This window comes from Schistocerca piceifrons, chromosome 10, assembly GCF_021461385.2.
Source record: "Schistocerca piceifrons isolate TAMUIC-IGC-003096 chromosome 10, iqSchPice1.1, whole genome shotgun sequence".
NCBI classification, from domain to species: Eukaryota; Metazoa; Arthropoda; class Insecta; order Orthoptera; family Acrididae; genus Schistocerca; species Schistocerca piceifrons.
The window spans coordinates 21317133-21342849 of NC_060147.1; the positions used below are offsets into that span (position 1 = coordinate 21317133).

At 40.1% G+C, this 25717-nt stretch overlaps 1 protein-coding gene across 1 annotated transcript in view; it reads right to left on the reverse strand.

Annotated features, from left to right (window-relative positions):
• The window catches only part of LOC124719041 (vacuolar protein sorting-associated protein 13), a 447369-nt gene that overhangs the window by 86088 nt on the left and 335564 nt on the right, over window positions 1–25717 (reverse strand). Inside the window, exons 46-49 of the mRNA XM_047244711.1 lie at window positions 25127–25276; window positions 16348–16496; window positions 7036–7147; window positions 1946–2181 (exon numbers count right to left, since the gene is read on the reverse strand). Of these exons, the coding sequence (XP_047100667.1) occupies window positions 1946–2181; window positions 7036–7147; window positions 16348–16496; window positions 25127–25276 (647 nt within the window). The remainder of the gene's footprint in view (window positions 1–1945; window positions 2182–7035; window positions 7148–16347; window positions 16497–25126; window positions 25277–25717) is intronic.

Sequence of the window (25717 nt, forward strand, 5' to 3'; positions counted from 1 at the left end):
CATTTGCAAAAAAACCTGCTTTTGATATCTTTAATCATTTATGAGATATGCACTAGGATGTGTGAATGATGACATTGTGTGCAACCATCACTTGGATTTAACCCAGTAACTCAAGAATGAAATGAGATACCATTCTGCTCTGATTTTTAAATAAAATTTTGATATCTACATTTCATTCACTCTAATGTATGAGCCGGCATCAACCATATATGCAGTTTATGTATTTTTTCCCCCACCTTAGCAAACTCCTTAAAATTTCACACAGAATTTTGCTTAATTTGATGCAGCATAGTAAGATTTGCAAGAAACAAATTTTTTCACCTAATAGTTTTTAAAAAAATCTGAAGATAAATATTTCATATTGGCTGTGATGCCATATCTCAGCACAGGCACCAGCATTTGGCGAGCAGTGCAGCCATAATGAAAGCCCCCTACAGCATGGGATGCAGAGAGTATGTCCACAGTAGCAACAAGGTTATGGATCCCACCACAAAATGCTTTTTCCCAAACTGATGTGGATTATAACATGCTGTAAGTTTAACAATTCTGTTGTGCCCAAGGGACTGAAATTACTTAAATACTAATATTAAATGAAAATTCTGTTAAATAAACTTGTCACTGTTCTCACTGACTGTACAACTCCTCGATGCCTGAAGTGGTTCACTGTACCTGCTCCCCTGTTTTCCATCCTACACTAAGACTGTGGCCTGTGACAAAGTTAACAATACTCTGTGACCACCCTAACCCTGCTACATTATTTACGCCCGTACAAAGTTTGCATTTTACATACGAAGTTCACACCTGTGATAGTTATGCCCGTATCTGTTATGACAGTGAGGAACTCTTATTAACCCTTTTGCTGCTGTGGCCATGTATATACATCCTGCTATGCTGTTACACACCTGCTGTGGACTTGTATACACATGCCATTCAGGTTTGCCTATGGTGCTATGAACACCCGTATGCTTCCTGAACCTCTTACTGCTATAGGCGAGTTATTTACATATTTTAGAGAATAAAAAAAATTACAGTATTTACTGAATGACATGGGTGCCTCATTACGTGCTATCATTTGCAAAAAAACCTGCTTTTGATATCTTTAATCATTTATGAGATATGCACTAGGATGTGTGAATGATGACATTGTGTGCAACCATCACTTGGATTTAACCCAGTAACTCAAGAATGAAATGAGATACCATTCTGCTCTGATTTTTAAATAAAATTTTGATATCTACATTTCATTCACTCTAATGTATGAGCCGGCATCAACCATATATGCAGTTTATGTATTTTTTTCCCCCACCTTAGCAAACTCCTTAAAATTTCACACAGAATTTTGCTTAATTTGATGCAGCATAGTAAGATTTGCAAGAAACAAATTTTTTCACCTAATAGTTTTTAAAAAAATCTGAAGATAAATATTTCATATTGGCTGTGATGCCATATCTCAGCACAGGCACCAGCATTTGGCGAGCAGTGCAGCCATAATGAAAGCCCCCTACAGCATGGGATGCAGAGAGTATGTCCACAGTAGCAACAAGGTTATGGATCCCACCACAAAATGCTTTTTCCCAAACTGATGTGGATTATAACATGCTGTAAGTTTAACAATTCTGTTGTGCCCAAGGGACTGAAATTACTTAAATACTAATATTAAATGAAAATTTTATTTCAAAATAAAAATCAGAGTATGCATGAAAATGCCTTTCTTGAATGGCATTATGTAGTTACAATCTTGAACACCAGTGAAATGATAAGGTGCATTTAGTAAATTTTCTTAAAGACAATGCACACTCTGCAGTCACGATAAAAAGTAACTGTTAGCAATAAATGGCTTGTGTACAAGAAGCAGCACTTGAAAACTGTATAAAATATATAATTCAAATGCTATGTACTGCACCTCAACAAAAATCTACTTATTTTCTTGAAACAAAACTCTCACCTTGCGATTCCAAGGTACATGACCTCTGTACGAGCAACGTTGTTCACCAGGGACAGTCCGACACCGTGTACTGACAGCTTGATCTCTCTGTCAAACGGCTCCAGCTCCCCAGCGGCTTGGCACGCAGTCGCTATCGCCATGTCTTCCGTGAAGAGAAGAATGCGCTGCAAGCCGTCCAAAAAGGAAACCCACCACAGTTCTGTATTGTCTGCCAACTGCGTCCTGTCAACTGCATCCTGCACAAGGGGGGGGAAAAATTAACAAAAATTGACATACCAAGTACAAAAAGCTGACATGAATTATTGTATCTTTTATTAGATGTATTAATGGACTCTCCTCTACATCTTCATAACGCAATTTTATATTTAAGACTGAATAACTATAACTTCCCTGTCTAGCGTTCTGAATGGAGTTATTTACTCTGGAGGGAAGATATTCGTCATAAAACGAGAAACTGAAAATCCTCACCAACTAAAAAATACAAATTAATAATTAAATAGCACTCCTCATGAACCATTGCCTGAATATTCCAGAGTTGAAACGTTATGTAAGCTATGTGGCAATAACAGTGTTTGTTGTAAAGTTGAAAGAAAACAGTAGTATACCACAAACAGGTCTCTGTCTTGACGGATTTAGGTAAATATTTTCTTTGAAAAATACCATTTTTATAAGGCAAATATTCATTTAGGAACAGGGGACAAGCCAGCTTCTACTTAGCATAAGTGACGAGGCAGCAGGTTTCTTCAAAGTATCAGCTTTTTTTTCTAATTTACTTATGTAAATTATGTGGCATGAGCATGAATAATATTAAGCAGTATAGTAATAATTTATAGGTAGTAATAGGAAAACATAATTTTACTTAATTTCAATTTCAGTGATATTTTAAGGCCAATTTCAGTGCTATTGTTCCTGCAAAATCTGGAGTTGTTATTTTTGCCAAATTCAGAGTTCCTGTTCATATCAATTTTGGAGTTACTGTTTTTACCAACTTAGGAGTTATTTTCTAGTCAAATTTTCATTTATTTATTTTTGACAAATTCAGTGTCCATCTTCTCCATAATTTTTTTTGTCAGTAACTATCAGTTATGAATACTTGTAAACTACCGTCTACAGATTTATGACAGTTTTTTATACGGGAAATGGCAAATTTCGTGATTTTTGCAAAAACTGCCATTTTCGTGGTATTTGATAAAAATTGCTGATTTTGTGTTGTTCTACTGAACACCCCAAATTTTGCATTGTTTTTCAAGTTATCTTTGTCGAAAAATTTTCCTGTCCCTATTTATACGCAATATTTTGTACAAGTGGGCATAGATAATTGTAAGATTTGTGTATATACAACAGCTGCACTTTTTTTTTATTATTTTTTACTCAGCATCTGATTTTGGCCTATACTGGACCATCTTCAGAGTATCTATGTTACAAAGAAAATTATGTTGCTAGAAATGCATACACATGTACTGTTATAATAAGGCATGAAAACAAAGTTCTAGTAATATATATAGACCATGACTAGATGAGCATTAAAAAAAATTACTCCTTCATAAATAAATTTCTCCTTTATTGTCTAGCACATTTATAACATTAGCAGAACAGTGCCTCAATGAAAACGATATCATCACATAGGAGTCTTTTCTGTCCTGCCTGTGGCTGTGAAGAAGACCACATGTTACTTGTTGACTAATCCAATGTGACTCACGGAAAATCAGTCCTAGTTTGAAAATGTGACATGTTTTCTAGATTGATGTAATGCATAGGCAATGCATTACAGATAATGGACATTTATGCAACATTACCTACTGCAGGAAGTACAATTAATTTCAATACATCCACAACATACCATGGCAACTATATTACACAATGGTAGAGCTTAATTTATGGATCCAATGTAAATTTAAAACCAAAGGAAGGTTCAGAGTGTCTTCACCTAATCTTTTTAGTAATGGATGGCCTTACTGTCAATTCACTGTTGACCACCATGTTAATGTAAATAAACATTATAGCTGACCATTATCCAACTGCATACAATATAATCAGTTGGTACAACTATGAATCACAGTAAAATTGCAACATATTTGTCAAGCAGTATTCAGTTTAGCCAATTGGTAGAATAATGAAGTACATTAAAATCTTAACATTATGGTCATCTAAATAGTTAAAATTTATTGTACAACATAGGAAGTGATTTCTACGAATTAATGTAATTAGTTGTGTAGATGCTTTATGTAAAATGATGTGTAATACAGGTAGCCTGAATCAAACAATGGAAAATCCAGGTGGAATGCAACAATATCATGAAAAGAATAGTTGCTATTCACCATATAGTGGAGATGCTGATGCAGACAGGCACAACAAAAAGACTGTCAGAAAACGAACTTTGGCCAATAAGGTCTTCATCATAGATGAAACACACACACACATACATTTGAAATTTGGAGAGAGATTGATCTTATAGTACAGGCATTGTTTAAGAAGCGATTTTTGTGTTTCCATCCTTAAGGGGGTGAAATAAGGGATGGAAGAGATTTTTGAATATACATCACTATTAATGTAATTTTGAAGCTATACTAGGAAAACTGGTATTTGGTTTCTTGGTCAGGAATAAAGAAATGTGTTTCAGCACTTATGGAAATCTGATGCCTGATAGGGTGAAATAGTTGGCGAAAGTCCTTTTTGAAAACAAATCATTATTAAAGGACAACTGAAGCGTATTTAAAGCTGAAATATGCAGCTTCTATGACAAATGATATTTGACTTCTCACTTGGGGCAGGGGGGGGGGGGGATTAAGGAGCTGAATTAGGGGATGAAATTTTTTAAAAATATTTCATTATATTAAGAAAATTTGTATTTGACTTCTAAAGAAATGTGTATTAGGCGATGAAAGTTTCTATGGAAATGTCACCTCCAGAACTCAAAAGGCAGGATTAACAAAGACCTCCAACTCTAGCAGCCAGAACGGCTTTTTGTTCAGAAGTACATTCATAAAAAAACATATTTCTATGGCCTCAGTTACCATGAAAAGTTTAAGTGATGTTTTAATTTCTGAACAACATAAAAATTCAAATGGGGGGGGGGGGGGCTGTGAAGATCATACAGTCAACACGAGTGAAGGAGCAGGTGCTATGCTAGTATGAAATTAGCAAACAAGTGCAGCTGTTTTACATACTGTGATCGTTTGTTGTGAATGCACAATACAGATTAAGTTTGGAAGATTTCCTCATCTTTCATTAACCCTTTCACTGTTGTGACGTGTGTACACGCCCTCGTCCAATGTTTCCCAGGTGCTGTGGATGTGTATATGTGCACTGCTTGGTTTTATCTACAGTGCTACTGATGTCTGTATGCATTCTGAGCCATCAACCTCTCACTGATGCAGACAAGTTACTTCAATGTCTTGATGAATAAAAAAAGTTTTGAGCACATATACAATACACATGCCTATTTGTATGCTATCATTTGCAAAAGAACTTTGTTTTGATATCACGAACCATTTATGAAATACGAAGATCTTAACGACCACATTAGACCCAATTCACAGGGGTGGCAATGAGCGCACCACACACAGCTGTCCATCAAATTTAAAAAAATAACTCGAGAACAAAATGAGATATCTTTCTGCTCTCATTTTCAAATAAAATTACAATATCTTTTTTACATTTCATAAACTGCAATGTATGAGCTAAAATCAACCATATGCAAAGCTGACCCAATGAATTTTTACCTCCGCAAACTCCTTAAAACAGCACGCAATATTTTACTTGATTTCATGCAGCACAGTAACTGTGACATATAACAAAAAGAAATTGAGACCAGTATTGAGTTAATGATATCAGACTAATACACTGTAATTGGATACATAAAAGAAAACAGTCACCAAACGGCGGCAGGAGAACGCGCATATAAAAAAAGCTTTTACTTGTGCAAGCCTTTGGGGCCAGTGGCTCCTTCCAGCAGAAGGGTCGAAGGGGAAGGAAGAGGGGTGAAGGAAAAGAACTGAAGAGGTTTGAGTTTGAAGAAGTCACCCAGGAGGCCAGGTCAAGGGAGACTTACTGGACGGGATGAACAGAAAAGACTGATTGTTGGGGACTGCACCAGACGAAATTGGAAAGCCCGAGAGCTTAAAAGTGGAAGACAGGGTAATATGCAAGACAGAGATCACTGCTAAATCACTGTGCAAGAGCTATCTCTGTCTTGCACCTTATCCTGTCTTCCACCTTTAAGCTCTCGGGTTTTCAAATGTCGCCTGTCGCAATCCACAACAACAGTCTTTGCTACTCATCCCATCCAGTATGTCTCTCCTGACTTGGGGCTCTGGGTGACTTTTCCAAACTACCCTTCTGCCAAGAGGAGCCACTGGTTCCAAAAGGTTGCATAAGGAAAACCTTTCTTTATACGTGCGTTCTCCTGCTGTCACTTGGTGAGTAGATTTTTTGTCTATACAGTTATGCCATACTGTCAAAAATTGATTATTTTTTTAAAATATCGATCTGTAAGGTGCATGAAAATTAAATTTATTCAGCAAATAGTTTTTTTAAAATGATAAATATTTCATAGCAGTTCCAATGCCGCCCCTCAGCACAGGTATCAGAATTTGTCAAGGAGTACAGCCACATCAAAGCTATTCTCAGCTTGGAATGCAGATAGCACGTTTGTAGCAGTGGAAGGATTAATATAATTGTATGTTGTATCATTCCACATATCTAGAGGTTCTCCTTGATAGGATCTACTGAACAGAAGTAATTAATTAATTAATATGAATGCATGATGTCTGTTATATGAATGTGTGGTGAAGAAATTAATTAATTAATTAATTAATCAAAGAATGAATGAAAGTGGGTTAAGTTTTGTTTCACTAATGTGTGCTCACGTATTAGGTCATCATTAGGTGACGTCAGTACATACACCCAATTCTGGTCTTTCACTGACAGTCTGTATTATTGCCCTAAATGTATAGAGCGGAGCTCCCACTGGAATATAGCAGAAATTTAATGAAGATGAATTGGTGCAAATGAACCAGTTGTGGTGCTCAAGAACCTCTGCAACAAAAGAGGGGGTACTTCCACTCTGTTCTTTTATTCTGTTCACTAACCTTGCGTAGATCAACTGAAATTTCTTTCTTTTTGGGTGAAGTCCACTGCAACTCTCTAGCTCCGGCTGGATCCTCCCAGGTAAACATCACTTGTTCATGTGGCTTCAATGTCCTGCAAAAGAATGGAGCAATAAGCTGCCATGACTGACTTGCAACATCTGTTCATTGTTACAGTGATCTGAGTGTACCAGTCACTGTGCAAACACACTAAGTTTCTATGTGTCTCAACCCAAGAAATGCATGATACAACAGTAGGATAGTGGAATACTCTCCAACTAATATAAAACAGTGAATATGTATATATGTAAGTGCAGATAATCAAATTGCTATCATCAGTGTACACCTCACCAGGTAAACAAATAAATGAAAGGAGGAGTAAGATTTATGTCCATCAAAGTTCCCTGGTGGACAAAGAGAAGTACATGAGAATTAAAAACACCACCCACATTTTGCTGAAGACTCTTAGAAGATCAGTATTTAGCAGTAGTGCTACATACCACTTAAATAGGGAGTAACAGAATTACTTCTATGTCCAATTCCACTGTAGTTTTACTTCCATTTAGATACTGGATAATAAGTGAATGTTTTTAAGCCTTCCCCTTTCCGGTAAGTGATTTTTAACTACCGGGTGATCAAAAAGTTGGTATAAATTTGAAAACTCAATAAACCACGGGATAATATAGATAGAGAGGTACAAATTGACACACATGCTTGGAATGACATGGGGTTTTATTACAACCAAAAAAAAATACAAAAGTTCAACAAATGTCCGACAGATGGCGCTTCATCTGATCAGAATAGCAATAATTAGCATAACACAGCAAGACAAAGCAAAGATGATGTTCTTTACAGGAAATGCTCAATATGTCCACCATCATTCATCAACAATAGCTGTAGTCGAAGAATAATGTTGTGAACAGCACTGTAAAGCATGTCCGGAGTTATGGTGAGGCATTGGTGTCGGATGTTGTCTTTCAGCATCCCTAGAGTTGCCGGTCGATCATGATACACTTGCGACTTCAGGTAACCCCAAAGCCAATAATCGCACGGACTGAGGTCTGGGGACCTGGGAGGCAAAGCATGATGAAAGTGGCAGCTGAGCGCACGATCATCACCAAACGACGCGCACAGGAGATCTTCCACACATCTAGCAATATGGGATGGAGCGCCATCCCGCATTTTGGTTCTAATAAAACCCCATGTCATTCCAAGCACGTGTGTCAATTTTTACCTCTCTATCTACATTATTCCGTGGTTTATTAAGTTTTCAAATTTATACTGACTTTTTGATCACCCAGTGTATAAGATGAAAATAAATTAAACCAACAAACTGCAGGGATGGATTCTTCACTGGAAATGAAGGAAAAAAGGTTGAATGAACACGTGTCCAGAAATGCATCATTGCCATAGTAGACAGTGCTGACAAATGACAGTTCTTCTGACTATGTGCCGTGTGTTCCTTGTTTGTTACAGGCTGAGTCATTGATGCAGTATACTGTAAGCAGAAGAATGGTCCAGTATTCATATCAGGAACAAGCCGAGACAGTGTGCGCATAGAGCAAAGCAGATGGAAATGGCTGAGAGGCAGCACAACTGTATCAAAACAAGTACCTACACAGACACCAACCACACCACACCACACCAGTCGACCCCTTTTCGGGCATTTGTACAATCGTGGGTCCTTTCAGACACATGAATGCGCAGAGAGGCAGTGGACTGTGAATACACCAGATTTGGAGAACAAGGTTCTACAGGGTAATGAGACAACCCTAGTAAAATATCCAGGTAAGTGGCCCACCAATGTAGTGTATGCCAAATCATTCTTTTGTGTATCTGTTCTGCTGCTTACAGTACACTGCATCAATCAGACAGCCTGCAACACCCAAGGAACACATGGCACATGGTCAGAGGAATTTTCATTCATCAACACCATCTACGGTGGCGAAGATACATTTCCAGACACGTGCACCTTTTTTCCTATATTTCCAGTCAGGAATCCATCTCTCCAGTTTGTTGGTTTTATTAATGTTCACCCTGTGTACCTCAAAACTCACTTTAGTATATAAAGTGAGTGTGCCTAGTGTTTTTTTGTTGTGAACACTACATATAAATGGAGGCTATGGCAGTAAAACTATGGCAGAAGCACAACTGATGGACCAACCTCTGATGCATACAGGAAAAGTGTGTCTGTGGCATAATACCAGACGGTCATCCATTTTGCTCTAAGTTTCCTGACACCTGAAGTTTTCACTCTGGACAAACAACATTTTTGTTTTTGTACATCAAACCCTTAGACTTGACGTCTGTAATAACTCCGACAGCAAAGAATGTATGTGCATAAAGATGCAAGTGGTGGTGGTGTTGTCTTCAGTCCTGAGACTGGTTTGATGCAGCTCTCCATGTTACTCTATCCTGCACAAGCTTCTTCATCTCCAAGTACTTGCTGCAATCCGCATCCTTCTGAATCTGCTTAGTGTATTCATCTGTTGGTCTCCCTCTACAACTTTTACCCTCCACGCTGCCCTCCAATCCTAAATTTGTGATCCATTGATGCCTCAGAACATGTCCTACCAACTGGTCCCTTCTTCTAGCCAAGTTGTGCCACAAACTCCTCTTCTCATCAATTCTATTCAATACCTCCTCATTAGTTATGTGATCTACCCATCTAATCTTCAGCATTCTTCTGTAGCACCACATTTCGAAAGGTTCTATTCTCTTCTTGTCTAAACTATTTATCGTCCCTGTTTCACTTCTATAAATGGCTACACTCCATACAAATACTTTCAGAAACGACTTCCTGACACTTAAATCTATACTCGGTGTTAACAAATTTCTCTTCTTCAGAAGTGCTTTCCTTGCCTTTGCCAATCTACATTTTATATCCTCTTTACTTCGACCATAATCAGTTACTTTGCTCCCCAAACAGCTAAACTTCTTTACTACTTTAAGTGTCTCATTTCCTAATCTAATTCCCTCAGCATCACCCGACTTAATTCGACTACCTTCCATTATCCTCATTTTGCTTTTGTTGATGTTCATCTGATACCCTCCTTTCAAGACACTGTCCATTCTGCTCAACTGCTCTTCCAAGTCCTTTGCTGCCTCTGACAGAATTACAATGTCATCGGCGAACCTCAACGTTTTTATTTCTTCTCCATGTATTTTAACACCTACTCCGAATACTTCTTTTGTTTCCTTTACTGCTTGCTCAATATACAGATTGAATAACATCGGGGAGAGGCTACAACCCTGTCTCACTCCCTTCCCAACCACTGCTTCCCTTTCATGCCCCTCGACTATTATAACTGCCATCTGATTTCTGTACAAATTGTAAATAGCCTCTCGCTCCCTGTATTTTACCCCTGCCACCTTTAGAATTTGAGAGTATTCCAGTCAACATTGTCAAAAGCTTTCTCTAAGTCTAAAAATGCTAGAAACATAGGTTCGCCTTTCCTTAATCTTTCTTCTAAGATGCAAGTACAAGATGCTTAAAAAAGAATATATGTATTACAAAGAATTATGTTGTCAAAATTATTGATTGCTGTGCCATGGCTCTGTTACACACACGTTGGAAGAGAAAGACAAGGCTGCGAAAGTGTGCTTGGATCATAGGGATAGGGCTGCTGAAATGAGGAAGGTGAAAGACTATTGGAGTTCTGTCAAAGGAATGGCTTGCTGGTTGGGAACTCTTGGTTCAGGAAAAAGAGAGAGCCACAAGAATACCTGGTAGAGTCGAGACTTAAAGAAAAAGTCAATAGTTGACTTCTTCCTGCACGATAGTGAGATGAATAGGAACATCATTGACATTAAGGTAATACGATCAGAGGCCTCGGATAGCAACCACCGTTTACTGGTAATGAACCTGAGAGGGACTAAGGATAATAAAGCGACAGAAAATCAGGAAAGATGTATAAGGGTATGGAAGTTGAAGGAGGAAGAAAGCAGGCTACAGTACCCACATGTAGTAAAGGAAAGCATCCCAAAAGATGAACCAAAAATGGTAGAAGAGGAATGGGGTGGATTCAAGGGAACATTAATAAGTGCAGCGGAAGCAATATGTGGGAGGACAAGAAAAAAAAAAGAGGATGGAAAGAAAAACCCTGGTGGAATGACAAAACAAAGGATATAGTACAGAAGAAGAATAAAGCCTTTAGGGAATGGTTCCAGAAGAGAACAGTAGAGACAAGAGGAGACTATCAGGCAAGAAAAAAAGATGCAAAAAGAGTGGTGGCAGAGGAAAGAAGAAAGTGGGTGGAACAACACTGGGCCAGAATGATGGAGGTGTTATATGGGATGATTAAAAGTAAAAGGAAGAACAGTACAACAGATTATGCTTGAATGGTGAACGAAAGTGGACAAGATGTAGAGAACAAGGAGGAACTCAAGAATATGTGGAAGGAGTATTTTGAAGAACTCCTGAACCTGAATGGAAACCTGGATGAGGAGGAACAAGCAGAGGAAAAAAAAAAGAGACAAGGAACAGCAAATTAAAAATTTTACTTGGGGAGAAGTGGAAGAGGCATTGGGCAAGATGAAGGGAGGGAAGTCACCAGGTCTGGATGAGCTAAGTGTAAAGATGGGGAGAGCAGCAGGAGAGGTGGGGATACAATGGCTATATCGAGTAATGAAAATTGTGTGGAGACAGAAGATGATACCAGAAGACTGGAAGACGGGAATAATTGTCCCAATCTTTAAGAAGGGAAATAGAAAAGAGTGCAAGAACTATCGGGGGATAACATTAACGAGTCATTGTGCAAAGATTTTTGACAAAATTTTGGAAGCTCGAATTTGGGCAAAATTAGAAGGAAGAATGAGAGAAGAGCAACATGGCTTCAGAACAGGAAGATCCACAGTGGATCTAATTTTTGCTGTAACGCAACTGCAGGAACAGCACTATGAATATGGAATATATCTACCAATGACCTTCCTGGACACTGAAAAAGCATATGATAGTGTATGTAGAAGCAAAGTGGGGAAAGTCCTGGAGAACAGAAGAGTAGCAAAACAGATATTTGGAGGATAAGGGAAATGTACCAGGGAAGTGTGTGTTGTTTGAAAGTGGGAGGGGAGAGATCAGCTCGGATTGAACAGAAGAATGGCTTGAGGCAGGGAAGTGCACATTCACCGTTACTCTCCATTGTTGCGATGGATGATATAATGAGCACAGTAGCACAAGTAATTGGTGAAAGGAAGATGAGAGCTATCGTGTTTGCAGATGATCTGATGATTTGGGGGAATAAGGAGGAGGAAGCAGTTGGACGTATGAGAACAAACAGTACAAGAATAGGGGATGAAATTTAGTATAAGTCTGAGTGAGGTCATTATCACAGCAAGAAAAAAGGAGAGTGGAACAACTGGAATAACAATTGGCGGGGAACGATTGAGGAGAGTGGAGAATTTCGAGTACCCAGGAAGCCTGATACAGGAAGATGGAAAACACGTCAGAGAAATAAACAAGCGGGGGAGAAAAGCAGAAGCATTTTGGAAGAGTGCCAGAAGCTTGATATGGAGCAAGGATGCACCCCAAACCTGTAAAAAGGTCATATACTGGTCATACTATGTCCCAATCCTGACATATGCATCAGAAACATGGGTTATGAAGGGAAGAGAAAAAAGCAAAGTACACTCTAGTGAGATGAAATTCTTGAGAAACAGTATTGAAGTGACAAAGATAGACAGGTTAAGAAATGAGAGGATCAGAGAGTTAATGACGGTGGAACCATTACAAGAGGAGATAGAGAAATCGGGGCCGAGATGGTACGGACACGTTAAGAGAATGGAGGAGAAGAGGATATCCAGGGGATAAACGAGATGAAACTGGAAGGAAAGAGACCAAGAGGAAGACAGAGACAGATGGCTGAAAAGAGTAGAGGAATGCGTTCACAAGAAAGGAGAAGACTGGACCGAGGTGAAGAGGCAGAGATGGTGGCGAGACAGAAGACAATGGAGAGGCCTATGTTCCATACAGACCCAGCCAGAGGCTGGAAACTGTCCAAGATGTTGATGATGAACAAGACAATTGACCACCACAAATTGTGTTCAAAATGACAACTAGCAGTGGCAATACACACTTCCACTCTGGTATGGAATGACTGCTGCACACATACTAGCATTTCAGGAGAGACGTCGGAGCAGGCTGCAGTAATATGTCATTACATATCATCAAGTGTAATTGGTATGCCATTGTAGACGGTGACTTTCAGCTTTCCCCACAGAAAAAAGTCTATAGGCATCAGATCCGGGGAACTGGCTGGCCAAGGAACAGGTCCTACGTGCCCAATCCAACAATATGGAAACAGTTCGTGAAGACGTGCTGGGCTGGACAGCAGTAACTTTGGTACCACAGATTCCTCCTAGTCTGCAGAGGAACGTCTTCCAGCATCTGTGAAAAATGGTCTGTTTGGAGGCTGTGATGCTCGGATGCGCTCAGTGCTCTGTCTATGAAAAACAAACCTATCAGCTGATCGTTCACTATCCGATGCCATTATTTACACTCCATGGGAAGTTCCACTTAGAGAAGCCAATGGCAATTGTCAACAGACCAACAGGGCAGGTTTCGACAGTTTACCTGACTACGACTGGTAAATGTGGCTTCATTGCTAAACGAGATACATGATACTTCTGGAGTATCCTGCCGTAATGGCCATGTACAGAAGTTAACTGATTTCCATAATCTATCCCATTCAGCACTTGATGGAGAGAGATGTGAATAGGATGGAACCCATGGCGATGGAGAACACTCAGGACACTTGCCCGACTCGTGTCACTTTCTCCTGGGATTGCACAGGAGCTGATATGTAGATCCACTGCAACAGCAGCAAGAATGTTTATTTCTTTCTCTTCTGTTGTCACTTGTTTCCTTCTGTTACGTTGTCTAGGTGTCACACAACCACTTTCACATAACTGGTTGAAGAAGCCGATAAATAACTGCCAAGACAGTTGAAATCTATTGGGATATCTTGTCCCATACACCATACAAGAACAAACTGCATTCTTCCTACACTCTCCATTTAGCATGAGCACGTCTGTTTTCTCTGCACTGGTAAATCCGATTTGACCACACAAAACCTACTGCTTGGACTGTCACTCACTAACTGACTTGCAATTCACAATGCACTCACGGATAGCGCGCACACACGCACACTGTAAGCAAACATACGAACACTGTACCTACCAACCGTGCACGTTGAATGGCACAAACAAGTGTTGGCATTGAAACTTTTCAAAATATCATATCTTATAAATGACTCACACTACACTCCTGCAACAACCACCAATCACATTCTAACTTACCCTACTTTTAGTCTGTTAATGTCCATAGGCATTGTTTCATTTAAAAATGTGTATTTTTGCACAAAAAATACACATTCTAAGTACTATTACAATCTGTTTATTGGCTAACAACATAAGCTCCTGACTACCAATTCATTCTGTGAAAGCTGCACATTAATAGCTCTTTCATTTCCACAATATTTGTGACGCAAGTTTTATGTGAGTCACTCCCACATACACCAATTTTTCTATGGAGTAACAAGGGTTATGAAGTATATATGATTTTAGTTTGTGTTTGAAGTTAATTTTATTGTCTGTTACATACTTCACATGCCTAGGTAGTTGGTCAAAGAATTCTACGGCTACCTATTTCACTGCATTCTCTTAATATAATGTAAATGGACAGATAAAAAAAAATCTACTCATCAAATGGTGGCAGAAGATCACACACACCAAAGGATTTAACTTTTACAAGGTTTTGGAGCCAGTGGCTCCTCCTCCTGGCGGAAGAGTTGAAGGGCGAGGAAGAGGGATGAAGAAAAAGGACTGGTAAGTCTCCCCTGGCCTGGGGTTCTTAGTGACTTTTCTAAGCTGTACCCCCTTCCCTAAACCTCTCCAGTCATTTCCCTTCACCATTCTTCCTCCCCCTTGAACTGTTCTGCCATAAAGAGGAGCCACTGGCTCCAAAAGCTTGTAAAAGTTAAATCCTTTTGTGTGTGTGTGTGTGTGTGTGTGTGTGTGTGTGTGTGTGTGTGTGTGTTTCCCTGCCTCCACTTGGTGAGTAGATATTTTTATCTATCCATTTACATTACATTAAACAATGGAAAATTCAGGATGGGATGTAACAATATAATGAGAAAAAAGATGCTACTCACCATATAGCAGAGATGCTGAGTCGCAGATAGGCACAAAAAAGACTAACACTTATAGCTTTTGGCCATTAAGGCCTTTGTCAACAATACACACACACACACACACACACACACACACACACATACACACACACACACACACACACACACACACACAGAGAGAGAGAGAGAGAGAGAGAGAGAGAGAGAGAGAGAGAGAGAGAACTCAGGACTGCAGTCTCAGGCAACTGAAACCACACTTTCATTATATTATCAGTAATTGATTATTTTCGTTGTTATGTCACTCCTTTCTATGCCACACAAGGGCTGAGTGATGGATAGAGTAAATCTTTGCCCCTTTTAGTATTCTATTTATAAATGTTAGTGCCATTTTCAAACTGTGACTGTTGACAACAAATTTTGTAAGAGAATAAATTTATCGAGAGGCTGTTATCAGTATGGCCCACTGTTTAAAGATCTCTCAATAAGAGCTTCTACAATGTACACTACATATGTCATTACATGTTTCTGGGCAACGAACACATTTTCTCTTAATAACAAGATGCCACAGAATATGGTACCATAAGACATTTGTAAGTGAAAAGAAGGAAAGTCAACTTTTTACTTGTTCATCCCCACAATCCAATATTATTTGTAATGCAAAAGTACATTTTTGTTACAATATCTACACACCAAAAGACACAAAAAACCTAAAAAATATTTTGAAGTGAGGAGACACTAAATACATGTAACGTTTTTGGTACAATTTGTTAACTGTGACTGTGAAATGGTCAAATGCAGAGCTCTCCAAGAAAACCTGCAACAGTGATGCACAGCACTGCAAGCATACATCAGTTCTAAATGTTTTTCGTTGTTCTAATCCACCAAAATTCCTATCAAAGCAAATACATTTTAAACATCTCTGGAAATTTCAAAATCATTGCTTTCCTGGGAACAATGTGGCTGAGCTAAAAATTAAAACTGTCAGCTGTTGATAGCGCAAAACTTCCAACGTACATCACAATTCAAAAATTAAAGATATTAGCCATTGGGTATATTATTTCTATGTACTTATTAACAATGCTACTACTTATTACTAGCTGCAAACTGAGGCACACAAACAGTTTGCCGAGTAACGATTGGAAACTCAACATCCCTGAACAGCAAGAAAAGTAAGTAGGAGACGTACCTGCTCTCCTTACATCCCTTCTCTGTGAACTTTATTGGTTCACGAGTATGGTTTATGATGAGTGCTGGTGCCATTCCTGGTTCATATGGTGTAAACTTAACATACGCCGCACCCTCTGTGATCTGGACATCCACATTGACACCTCCATACTGCAAAATAACCAGTCTCAATTTTATTTATGCTGCAAACATAGTACAAATATCACAAAATGATGTTCTACATACAGACAACATGAAATGTAGCAAAGCGTAGAAAATGCACTTGCTCTGATATAACACACACAGTACATAAACAAATACCTTTTTTTTTTTCCTTTTTGCAATTTAGTTTCGGACTATGATTACCTAGTAAATACCAAAATTGCTCTAAGGGCTATGTTCATCAGATTCTTATTAAGCATACAGTAATTTCTGTTTCTTATGGAATACTGTAAACTAGGTATATTTTGACTGATTTTCACTTTCAAATGCGATTATCAAGAGTGTTTTTTTTTTTTTTAATTTCAGGGATATTTATGTTAGTGCACACAGGGGCTTGAATGAAAGGCTTACATACTAATTAGTACAATACAGTTTCCAAAACGCAGAGAAAGGAATAAAAAAAAATTAGGTGGTCAAAGTTACCACAAATTGGGGGATACATTGGCCAACCAGTACTTCCACCACAACTGTCAAATACCATTCCATTTGTGGTCAACATTTCAAAAATATGTGAATCTTCGACCACCCGGGAATAAATAGCCTAAAATTTTCTTAAGTGCTCTATTAAGCATCACGAAAGAAAAAAAAATCCGAGTACAGTACATGTACCACACAGTATGATCCATCACCAAAGTTATAAAGATAATGAGAGGTACTAGGATGGAGTACCACACACATAGCTTCAGTTTCATCCATCTTAAATCTAAAGCCTTGTTACAAAACATCCAGTGCAGTCACAACTAAAGTTATCTGTTCTTCATTAATCAAGTCAATTGTCGCCAAGCAAACTTCATTCCTTGTTTCCAGAGATATTGACACTATATAATGGGCTTTCAAAGAGAAATGAGCCAGAAGCATAATTACAGAAACCAGTACATGTACGTTAGAAGTATTGACCCTGGCTGTTGAGACACTTGTCCCACTGCGACACACAGTCACAGCACTCCTGCAGAAATTCAAATTGGAGGTTCTCGTCCACCCTCCATACAGTCCGGACCTCTCCCCCTGTGATTATGCCATTTTTGGCCCCCTTAAAAAGGCTCTGAGGGGCAAACGATTCACCTCGGATGACAACGTCCAGCTGTACATGCAGAACTGATTAACATCACAGCCCCAGGAATTTCTGAGACAGACATTCACCGTCTTGTGTCACAGTGGGACAAGTGTAGCCAGGGTCAATACTTCTAACACACAGGTACTGGCTTCTGTAATGATGGCTCTGGCTCATTTCTTTTTGAACGCCCCTCATATGTTATACCTTTATCACTACCTGAACCCTCACAGCTTGCAGTCTGAGCAATGTATGAGTGACATTTGTTTTTCATAGTTGTGGACACACTAATAATTACAAATGAGCCTCTCTCTATTTACTGACAATAAATGTTTATATTCCTTAATTTGACAGTATCAGGGCAGCAGTAACACTTTTTAATAAAGCGTGCATCTGTAATCCTGGGGCAACAATGGCCAGTGGTCAAAACAGAGAAGATATGCACATTACCTCAGAAATTGTAATATACTGGCAGATATATATACATGTGAACCAAAAATTAATCAGTGATCTGTTTTGAGAATTAATTGAGTAACATACATCATACAGTTGAAAACACCAATGGTTTTGCAGTTAAATGCTTTCAATGGAATTTGTACAACCTGATGTCCAAAAGGGCACGATCATTGGCTTTTGAGGTAAGAGTGAAAGCATTTCTGGAATGGTTACGTTTGCAAACCGACTGTATGCCGGTGTGGTTAAAAGTATCCTGTGCATGGCAGTATCCAAAACTGGTGTCGAAATAAATGTTGTGCACCACGGGCCATAGACAGAAGGGGTGACTGCAGAGATGTGTACAGGTTAGCACATGTGCAAGTTATTGATTGGCGACTCCATGGAGTGTCCTGTGCACCACGACCATATAATGGGTATACTTGGAAGGAGAGACAGCATTGGTCGTATTTTTTTGTTTTATTAAACGCAAAATCGATTTTCGGTCACTTAGTGACCGTCTTCAGTGCTGTAATATATAATTTAAATTGGTAGGCACTGGTGTCAACAACTGAGCCATTTATGTGATCGCTGTAAGCTTGTTGACACCAGTGCCTACCAATTTAAATTATATATTACAGCACTGAAGATGGTCTCTAAGTCACCGAAAATCTATTTTGCGTTTAATAAAACAAAAAAATACGACCAATGCTGTCTCTCCTTCCAAGTATACATGTGGAAGTGTTGAGCATCTGATCATCCAACTGCGTCTCCTCAATGAATGTTCAGCAAACGTTGCTGCATTGGGCCACTGTGGCGTGCACCCATGCTAACTACTGATCATTGGTGACAAAGGCTGTAATTTGTACACCAGTATCAAAACCGGATGGCCACTGAGAGGCAAGTGGTGGCCTATTCAGATGAATCACTTTTTATGCTGCATCAGCGTGAAAAATCCTGAAAGCAAATACTTCGCAACAATCATCGCAAGGGTCCAGGCCGGATGAGGGAATGTTATCACCTGGGGAATGTCTTTGTGGAATTCCTGTGTAATTTCATCATTCTAGAAGGCACAAGGGATCAACGGAAGTATGCAAGTATCCTTAGTGACCATGTCCACCGCTACACACAGTTTATTTCTCCTCGGCACACTGGCATCTGACAGCACAATGCAACAAGTCACACAGTTCACAATGTAAGTGCACGGTTTTAAAAGCACCAGGATGATTTACTGTACTCCCCAGATTCATATCCATTTGAGAATTTATGGGACCACCTCGATTGGGCTGTTCACGCCACGGATCCTCAACTGCCAAACCTACTGCAGCAGGTCGTGGCATGAGGGTCAGCATGACTCCACATCCCTGTTGACACGTTCCAGAACCTCCCTGACTGTTCCTCCACATCCACAATGCAAAAGGTGATTATTTTGGCTTTTGACAAGTGGTCACATTATTGCACCATGTATTTCCTCCTAGAGGCATTACTTCTGTATTTTTTTTATTCATTTTTATACCGCAGTTCATTGCTTTAGCTTCTGTGATGTCCACTGTTCACTGCAACTTTTTCTCATCTGGTGTTGCAAGAAACATGTCAGCAACCATCACGCACTATATTCTACTTTCTCCAATTTTTTTCCTTCGTCGTCTAGTTGGGAGCAGGCAAGCTTATTCTCTAAGTACAGACTGAAAAGAGTAAGAGATATGCAACAGCTTTGTCTTACTACTTTTCCTAATTCAATTCAGATGATACTTCCTCCTCTCACCTACACTGTTGCTTTTTGACTTAAATATAACAAATTTACAAATTGCCCGATTTTTCCAATTTACTCTCTTTTCCTGTAATTATACATCGCAGGAAAACAAAAACACAACGCCAAAATGTAATTAACCTAGTGTAATGAAATTTCAAAAATGCATTTGTCTTTAACATATGAAAGTAATTAACATCGCAAGGGCACAGGTTAATCCATGCGTGAGATGAGCCATTACAAACAAGTGTAATCGCCAGAATGTCAATCCTCAGGGCCCGGGTTCAATTCCCGGCTGGGTTGGGGAATTTTCTCTGCCCAGGGACTGGGTGTTGTGCTCTCCTCGTCATCATCCTCATTGACTGCACGTCGCCAAAGTGGCATCAAACTGAAAGACCGGCACCCGGCAAACGGCCTGCCCGCCGGGGGGTATGTTAGTTTGTGGGATGAAATTCCATGTTGTTGCACTTGGTCAGTCAATACAGGCACAGTTAATGCCATGTCTGAAGCTGTCATCCCATGATGTCCCATTTGTGCTGGTGACTGAGCAGGCCAAGGCAACATGTCGACACCGTGTAATGCATGTTGGGTTACAACAGCAGTGTGTGTGTGTGTGTGTGTGTGTGTGTGTGTGTGTGTGCGCGTGCGTGTGTGTGTTATCCTGTTGGAAAACACCATCTGGAATGCTATTCATGAATGGCCAGACAACAGGTCGAATCAACAGAGTGACATTCAAATTTGCATTCTGGTTGCACGGGATAACCAAGAGTGCACTCCCACTGTAATACGAAGTTGCACGCCAGACCACAGCTCCAGGTGTAGGTCCAGCGTGTCCAGCACGCTGACACGTTGGGTGCAGGTCATAAACTGGCCTCCTCCTAACCGACACACAGCCGTCTGCTGCACCGAGGCAAAACCAGCTGCATTCAAGTTCTAAGGCCTCCGATTTTTTTTTCTCCGGACTGGAAAGAGATAGAAACATGTGCATTGTTTTAAAATGAGGCCGCGTTCATTGTCAATACGTCCCAGAGATGGCAGCACCGTACGGCAGATGGAATTTTACCGCCAGCGGCGAGAATGAGAACTGTTTTAAATACTTAAAATGGTGACATTTTCCTTACTTGAACAGCGTGCAATCATTCGTTTTATGAATTTGCGTGGTGTGAAACCAATTGAAATTCATCGACAGTTGAAGGAGACATGTGGTGGCGGAGTTATGGACATGTCGAAAGTGTGTTCATGGGTGCGACAGTTTAATGAAGGCAGAACATCGTGTGACAACAAACCGAAACAACCTCGGGCTCGCACAAGCCGGTCTGAAGACACGATCGATAAAGTGGAGAGAATTGTTTTGGGGGATCGCCGAATGACTGTTAAACAGATCGCCTCCAGAGTTGGCATTTCTGTGGGTTCTGTGCACACAATCCTGCATGACGACCTGAAAATGCGAAAAGTGTCATCCAGGTGGGTGCCACAAATGCTGACGGACGACCACACGGCTGCCCGTGTGGCACGTTGCCAAGCAATGTTGACGCGCAACGACAGCACGAATGGGACTTTCTTTTCGTCAGTTGTGACAATGGATGAGACGTGGATGCCTTTTTTCAATCCAGAAACAAAGCGCCAGTCAGCTCAATGGAAGCACACAGATTCACCGCCACCAAAAAAATTTCGGGTAGCCACCAGTGCTGAAAAAATGATGGTGTCCACGTTCTGGGACAGCGAGGGCGTAATCCTTACCCATTGCATTCCAAAGGGCACTACGGTAACAGGGGCATCCTACGAAAATGTTTTGAAGAACAAATTCCTTCCTGCACTGCAACAAAAACGTCCGGGAAGGGTTGCGCATGTGCTGTTTCACCAAGACAACGCACCTGCACATCGAGCTAACGTTACGCAACAGTTTCTTCGTGATAACAACTTTGAAGTGATTCCTCATGCTCCCTACTCACCTGACCTGGCACCAAGTGACTTTTGGCTTTTTCCAACAATGAAAGACACTCTCTGTGGCCGCACATTCACCAGCCGTGCTGCTATTGCCTCAGCGATTTTCCAGTGGTCAAAACAGACTCCTAAAGAAGCCTTTGCCGCTGCCACAGAATCGTGGCGTCAGCGTTGTGAAAAATGTGTACGTCTGCAGGGCGATTACGTCGAGAAGTAACGCCAGTTTCATCGATTTCGGGTGAGTAGTTAATTAGAAAAAAAATCTGAGGCCTTAGAACTTGAATGCACCTCGAACAACAGGCCTCCACCCTGCCATCCAATGAGCTTGACACCACTGAAGCAAATGGCGACAGTTTGGGGTCACTGGAATGCCTGCTCCAGGGTGCCTGGCTCAAAGCTGTCCTTGAAGTAACCGATTTGCAACAGTTCGCTGTGTCGCTGTGATGCCAACTACTGCTCAAACTGCTGCCACGGATAAAGTACAATGTACTTGAGCCATATTCCAAACACAATGGTCTTTCCTCTCCACAGTGCCACGTGGCAGTCTGGAGCCCAATCCTCTTGCAATTGTACATTGTCGTAACCACCACTGCCAGCAATCATGTACAGTGATTACATTCCTGCCAAGTTTTTCTGTAATATTGCAGAAGGAAAATCTGGCTTCTTTGTGGCCCTATTACATGTCCTTGTTCAAACACTGTGAGGTGTTGATAATGGTATTTTTGTCACCTTAAAGGCATTCTTGATTGGCATACACTCATCATGTCTTATCTCAAAGGTAACTAATGCTTGCATTTATTTAAAGAAAATGCGATTTTCATACTCATAGAGGAACTATCAGCTCTAGAAATTTTTACAATATTTCAATCACTGATCCATCTAGTTCCTCTTCAGGTGCTTTATTATAGGTTTTTTAACATCTTTATTTTGACAGACTTCTTATCTACCTTACACTGGCCCAATATCTGCAAAGAAATGTGGCATTTAAAGTATTTTGCTCCCTTTAAGCAAAAGTCTCCTTTGTAATGTTAAAGGTGCTCTTAAGTCCCCATAAGCTGGGTGCAAATCACATTCTGTGCAAATGTGGCATGTCTTACATGGAGGCAGACAACCAAAACAACTGAGGCAAGATGCAAAGATCATCAGCAACATACGCAACAATCAATCAAATCGGCTGTTGCTGAACACTGACTGGAATATAATCATGAAATGAAGTATCAGGTTGGTTGGTTGTTTTCGGAGAAGGAGACCAGACAGCGAGGTCATCGGTCTCATCGGATTAGGGAAGGACGGGGAAGGAAGTCGGCCGTGCCCTTTGAAAGGAACCATCCCGACATTTGCCTGGAGCGATTTAGGGAAATCACGGAAAACCTAAATCAGGATGGCCAGACGCGGGATTGAACCGTCGTCCTCCCGAATGCGAGTCCAGTGTCTAACCACTGCGCCACCTCGCTCGGTGAAGTATCAGGAGAACAATATTGTGGCACAAATGCCAAGTTTCAGGAACAGTGTAATTAAGGAGTCTATGAAAAAAAGATGTCAGAACACCAAATAAACAGGAGTGGCAGTTTCAATCTAGACAAAGCTTGAGAGTCCGGCAGACAATTTCTTTTGATCCTGCAGGCCATCACATCTACCATATATGGAAAAGTTGAGAGAATACACATTTCATGCAATAACAGCACGGGCTCTGAAAAACAACAGAGCATCGATGGGAGTAGTGGGCATCAGGAATCAAACTCGGTTACAAAATGCAGTGTGAAACCAACTATAGTTGAGAGTCTGGTTAGAGTCCAGGATGAGAGTACACACAACAGTAAAACTCACAGCATCCAATGAAGGCAGCTTGGCCGATCACTGAAATACTGTGCCTAAAACGAAAACAACAACCTTGTAGAACAGATAGAAGCATACTATTAATCAGTTATGACAAGGGAACCTGAGAGGTACATACAACTGTCTATCTTTTGATAATGTATGCTGGCTTGTTCCACATACTGTGGTTTGTTGAATTGGAGAGGGGACCAAATAACACCATCATTGGCCCCATAGGGTTAGGGAAGGAAGTTGGCTGTGCCCTTACAAAGGAACCATCCCGGCATTTGCCTGAAATGATTTAGGGAAATCACGGAAAACCAAAATCAGGATGGCTGGATGTAGGTTTGAACCACCATCGTCCTGAATGCAAATCCAGTGGGCTAAGCACTGTGCCACCTCACCTAGTCACATACCATGTATCCATTTGTGATGGCACGGAGCACTATGGATGGGTGGATGAATAAATCAGTCTCTTCCTCAGTACAGACAAATGCAGGCTAGACTTTTACTCTGTGGGTTCCATACAAACTTAATAATGAATACCAATAGTTCACCTACAGGTTTTGATGAACGAGTTTGCGAGTATCAAAATATGCGACAAATGGCTAAATCTTTTGACTGCATTGACTTAGAAGCTTAAATTTTTAAACTACCAAGGGATCTTAGACCTTATTATTTCACACAAATTTCAACTTAAGGGGGATTGGACGTCAAAGAGGCCGACTTGGAGCAGGAGAGGCATCACAGGACATTTTAATTTCCAGTGTCTATACTTTCACAAATAAATTCATAAAACTTTGTCAGCATCAGCAGGAAAGATTCAGGATTCACACTCATTGCAGTGGAAGTTCGAAAACATAACAAAATAAATTCTTTTACGTGTGAAATTTCATCATTTTGTCACTAAGGGCTGCATTTGTTGCTATAGGTACACATTTCTTCATAAGTTACAGAGAGTCTTCGATGAATTTTGCACAGCGTACATACCATACTCACAGGTCTATGAAACTCTAGAATTTATTTTATTTGTGAAAAAACAAATGAACTGTTATATTTTAAACTTCATGTTCACAAAAAACACTAATTTTATACTTAATTACCTCAATTTATGCCACAGTTTTTAATAAATTTGGAAAACTCTTGAGTTTCATACACCTTTAAGTATGGTTTGTATTCTGTGCAAAATTCATAGAAGAATCTCTCTTACTTATGAAAAAAAGTGTACCTGTAGCAAAAAATACTGCCATTAGTAAGTGAAAAAAATGATGAAATTTCACATATAAAAAAATCATTTCGTTATGTTTTCGAACTTCCACTGCTATGAGTGTGAATTCTGAATCCTTCCTGGTCATGCTGACAAAGTTTTACGTATTTACTTGTAAAAGTATAGACAGTGGAAATTAAAATGTCCTGTGGTGCCTCTCCTGCTCCAAGTCAGCCCGTTTGATGTCCTACCCCCCTTAATACCTTTACGTGTTCCTGAGGAAAAGTGGTCTCAAGAGACTGACTGACACACATGGACAACAAAGTGTATACATTAGAGTTCTGTTGGAACAAGTTAGAGGCAAGATGTGCATGCCTTACCTTGTTGTTAATCCTGAGCAGAGTCGTGTGCACCGTGCCAATGGAGAACGGGGCAGTCATGCCCGACTGCTCGGGGACTCTCAGCCGCAGTTTTCGGTCACCATTGCTGGGAGACCGTGGCCACAGGGCAGAGCACTCTCCAGGTTTCACCTGCAAGTAATTTGCCAGTTATTCGCTGAGACTATGAACACACTGCTAACCATTCTGATATAGTGAGCTAAAGACCATAATTGATGAGAGACTTGAATGCATTTAATTATTATTCTTCATCATTTAATTATGGATATTTATTGCAGTGACTTTTGAGGAGGAAGATGGGATCCTGTGCATGGGCTTGTTATCTGCACACCTCGGCAAAAGTTAGGAATATCATAGAGTTCACTAGAATGACTTCTCATAACACACACACTGAAGTTTGTACATGGCCAGTTTTGTAGAACCAAACTGAGGAGCAAATCTCCAAGATCATGGAATGTGTCAGTCTATGAAATTACAACATAAAAGTAATAATTAAATGTTTATGAACCCAAAAAAGACAAGCCATAAGTTTATGTATATGCAGTCAACAATATAACATAGGAATCAGCTTAA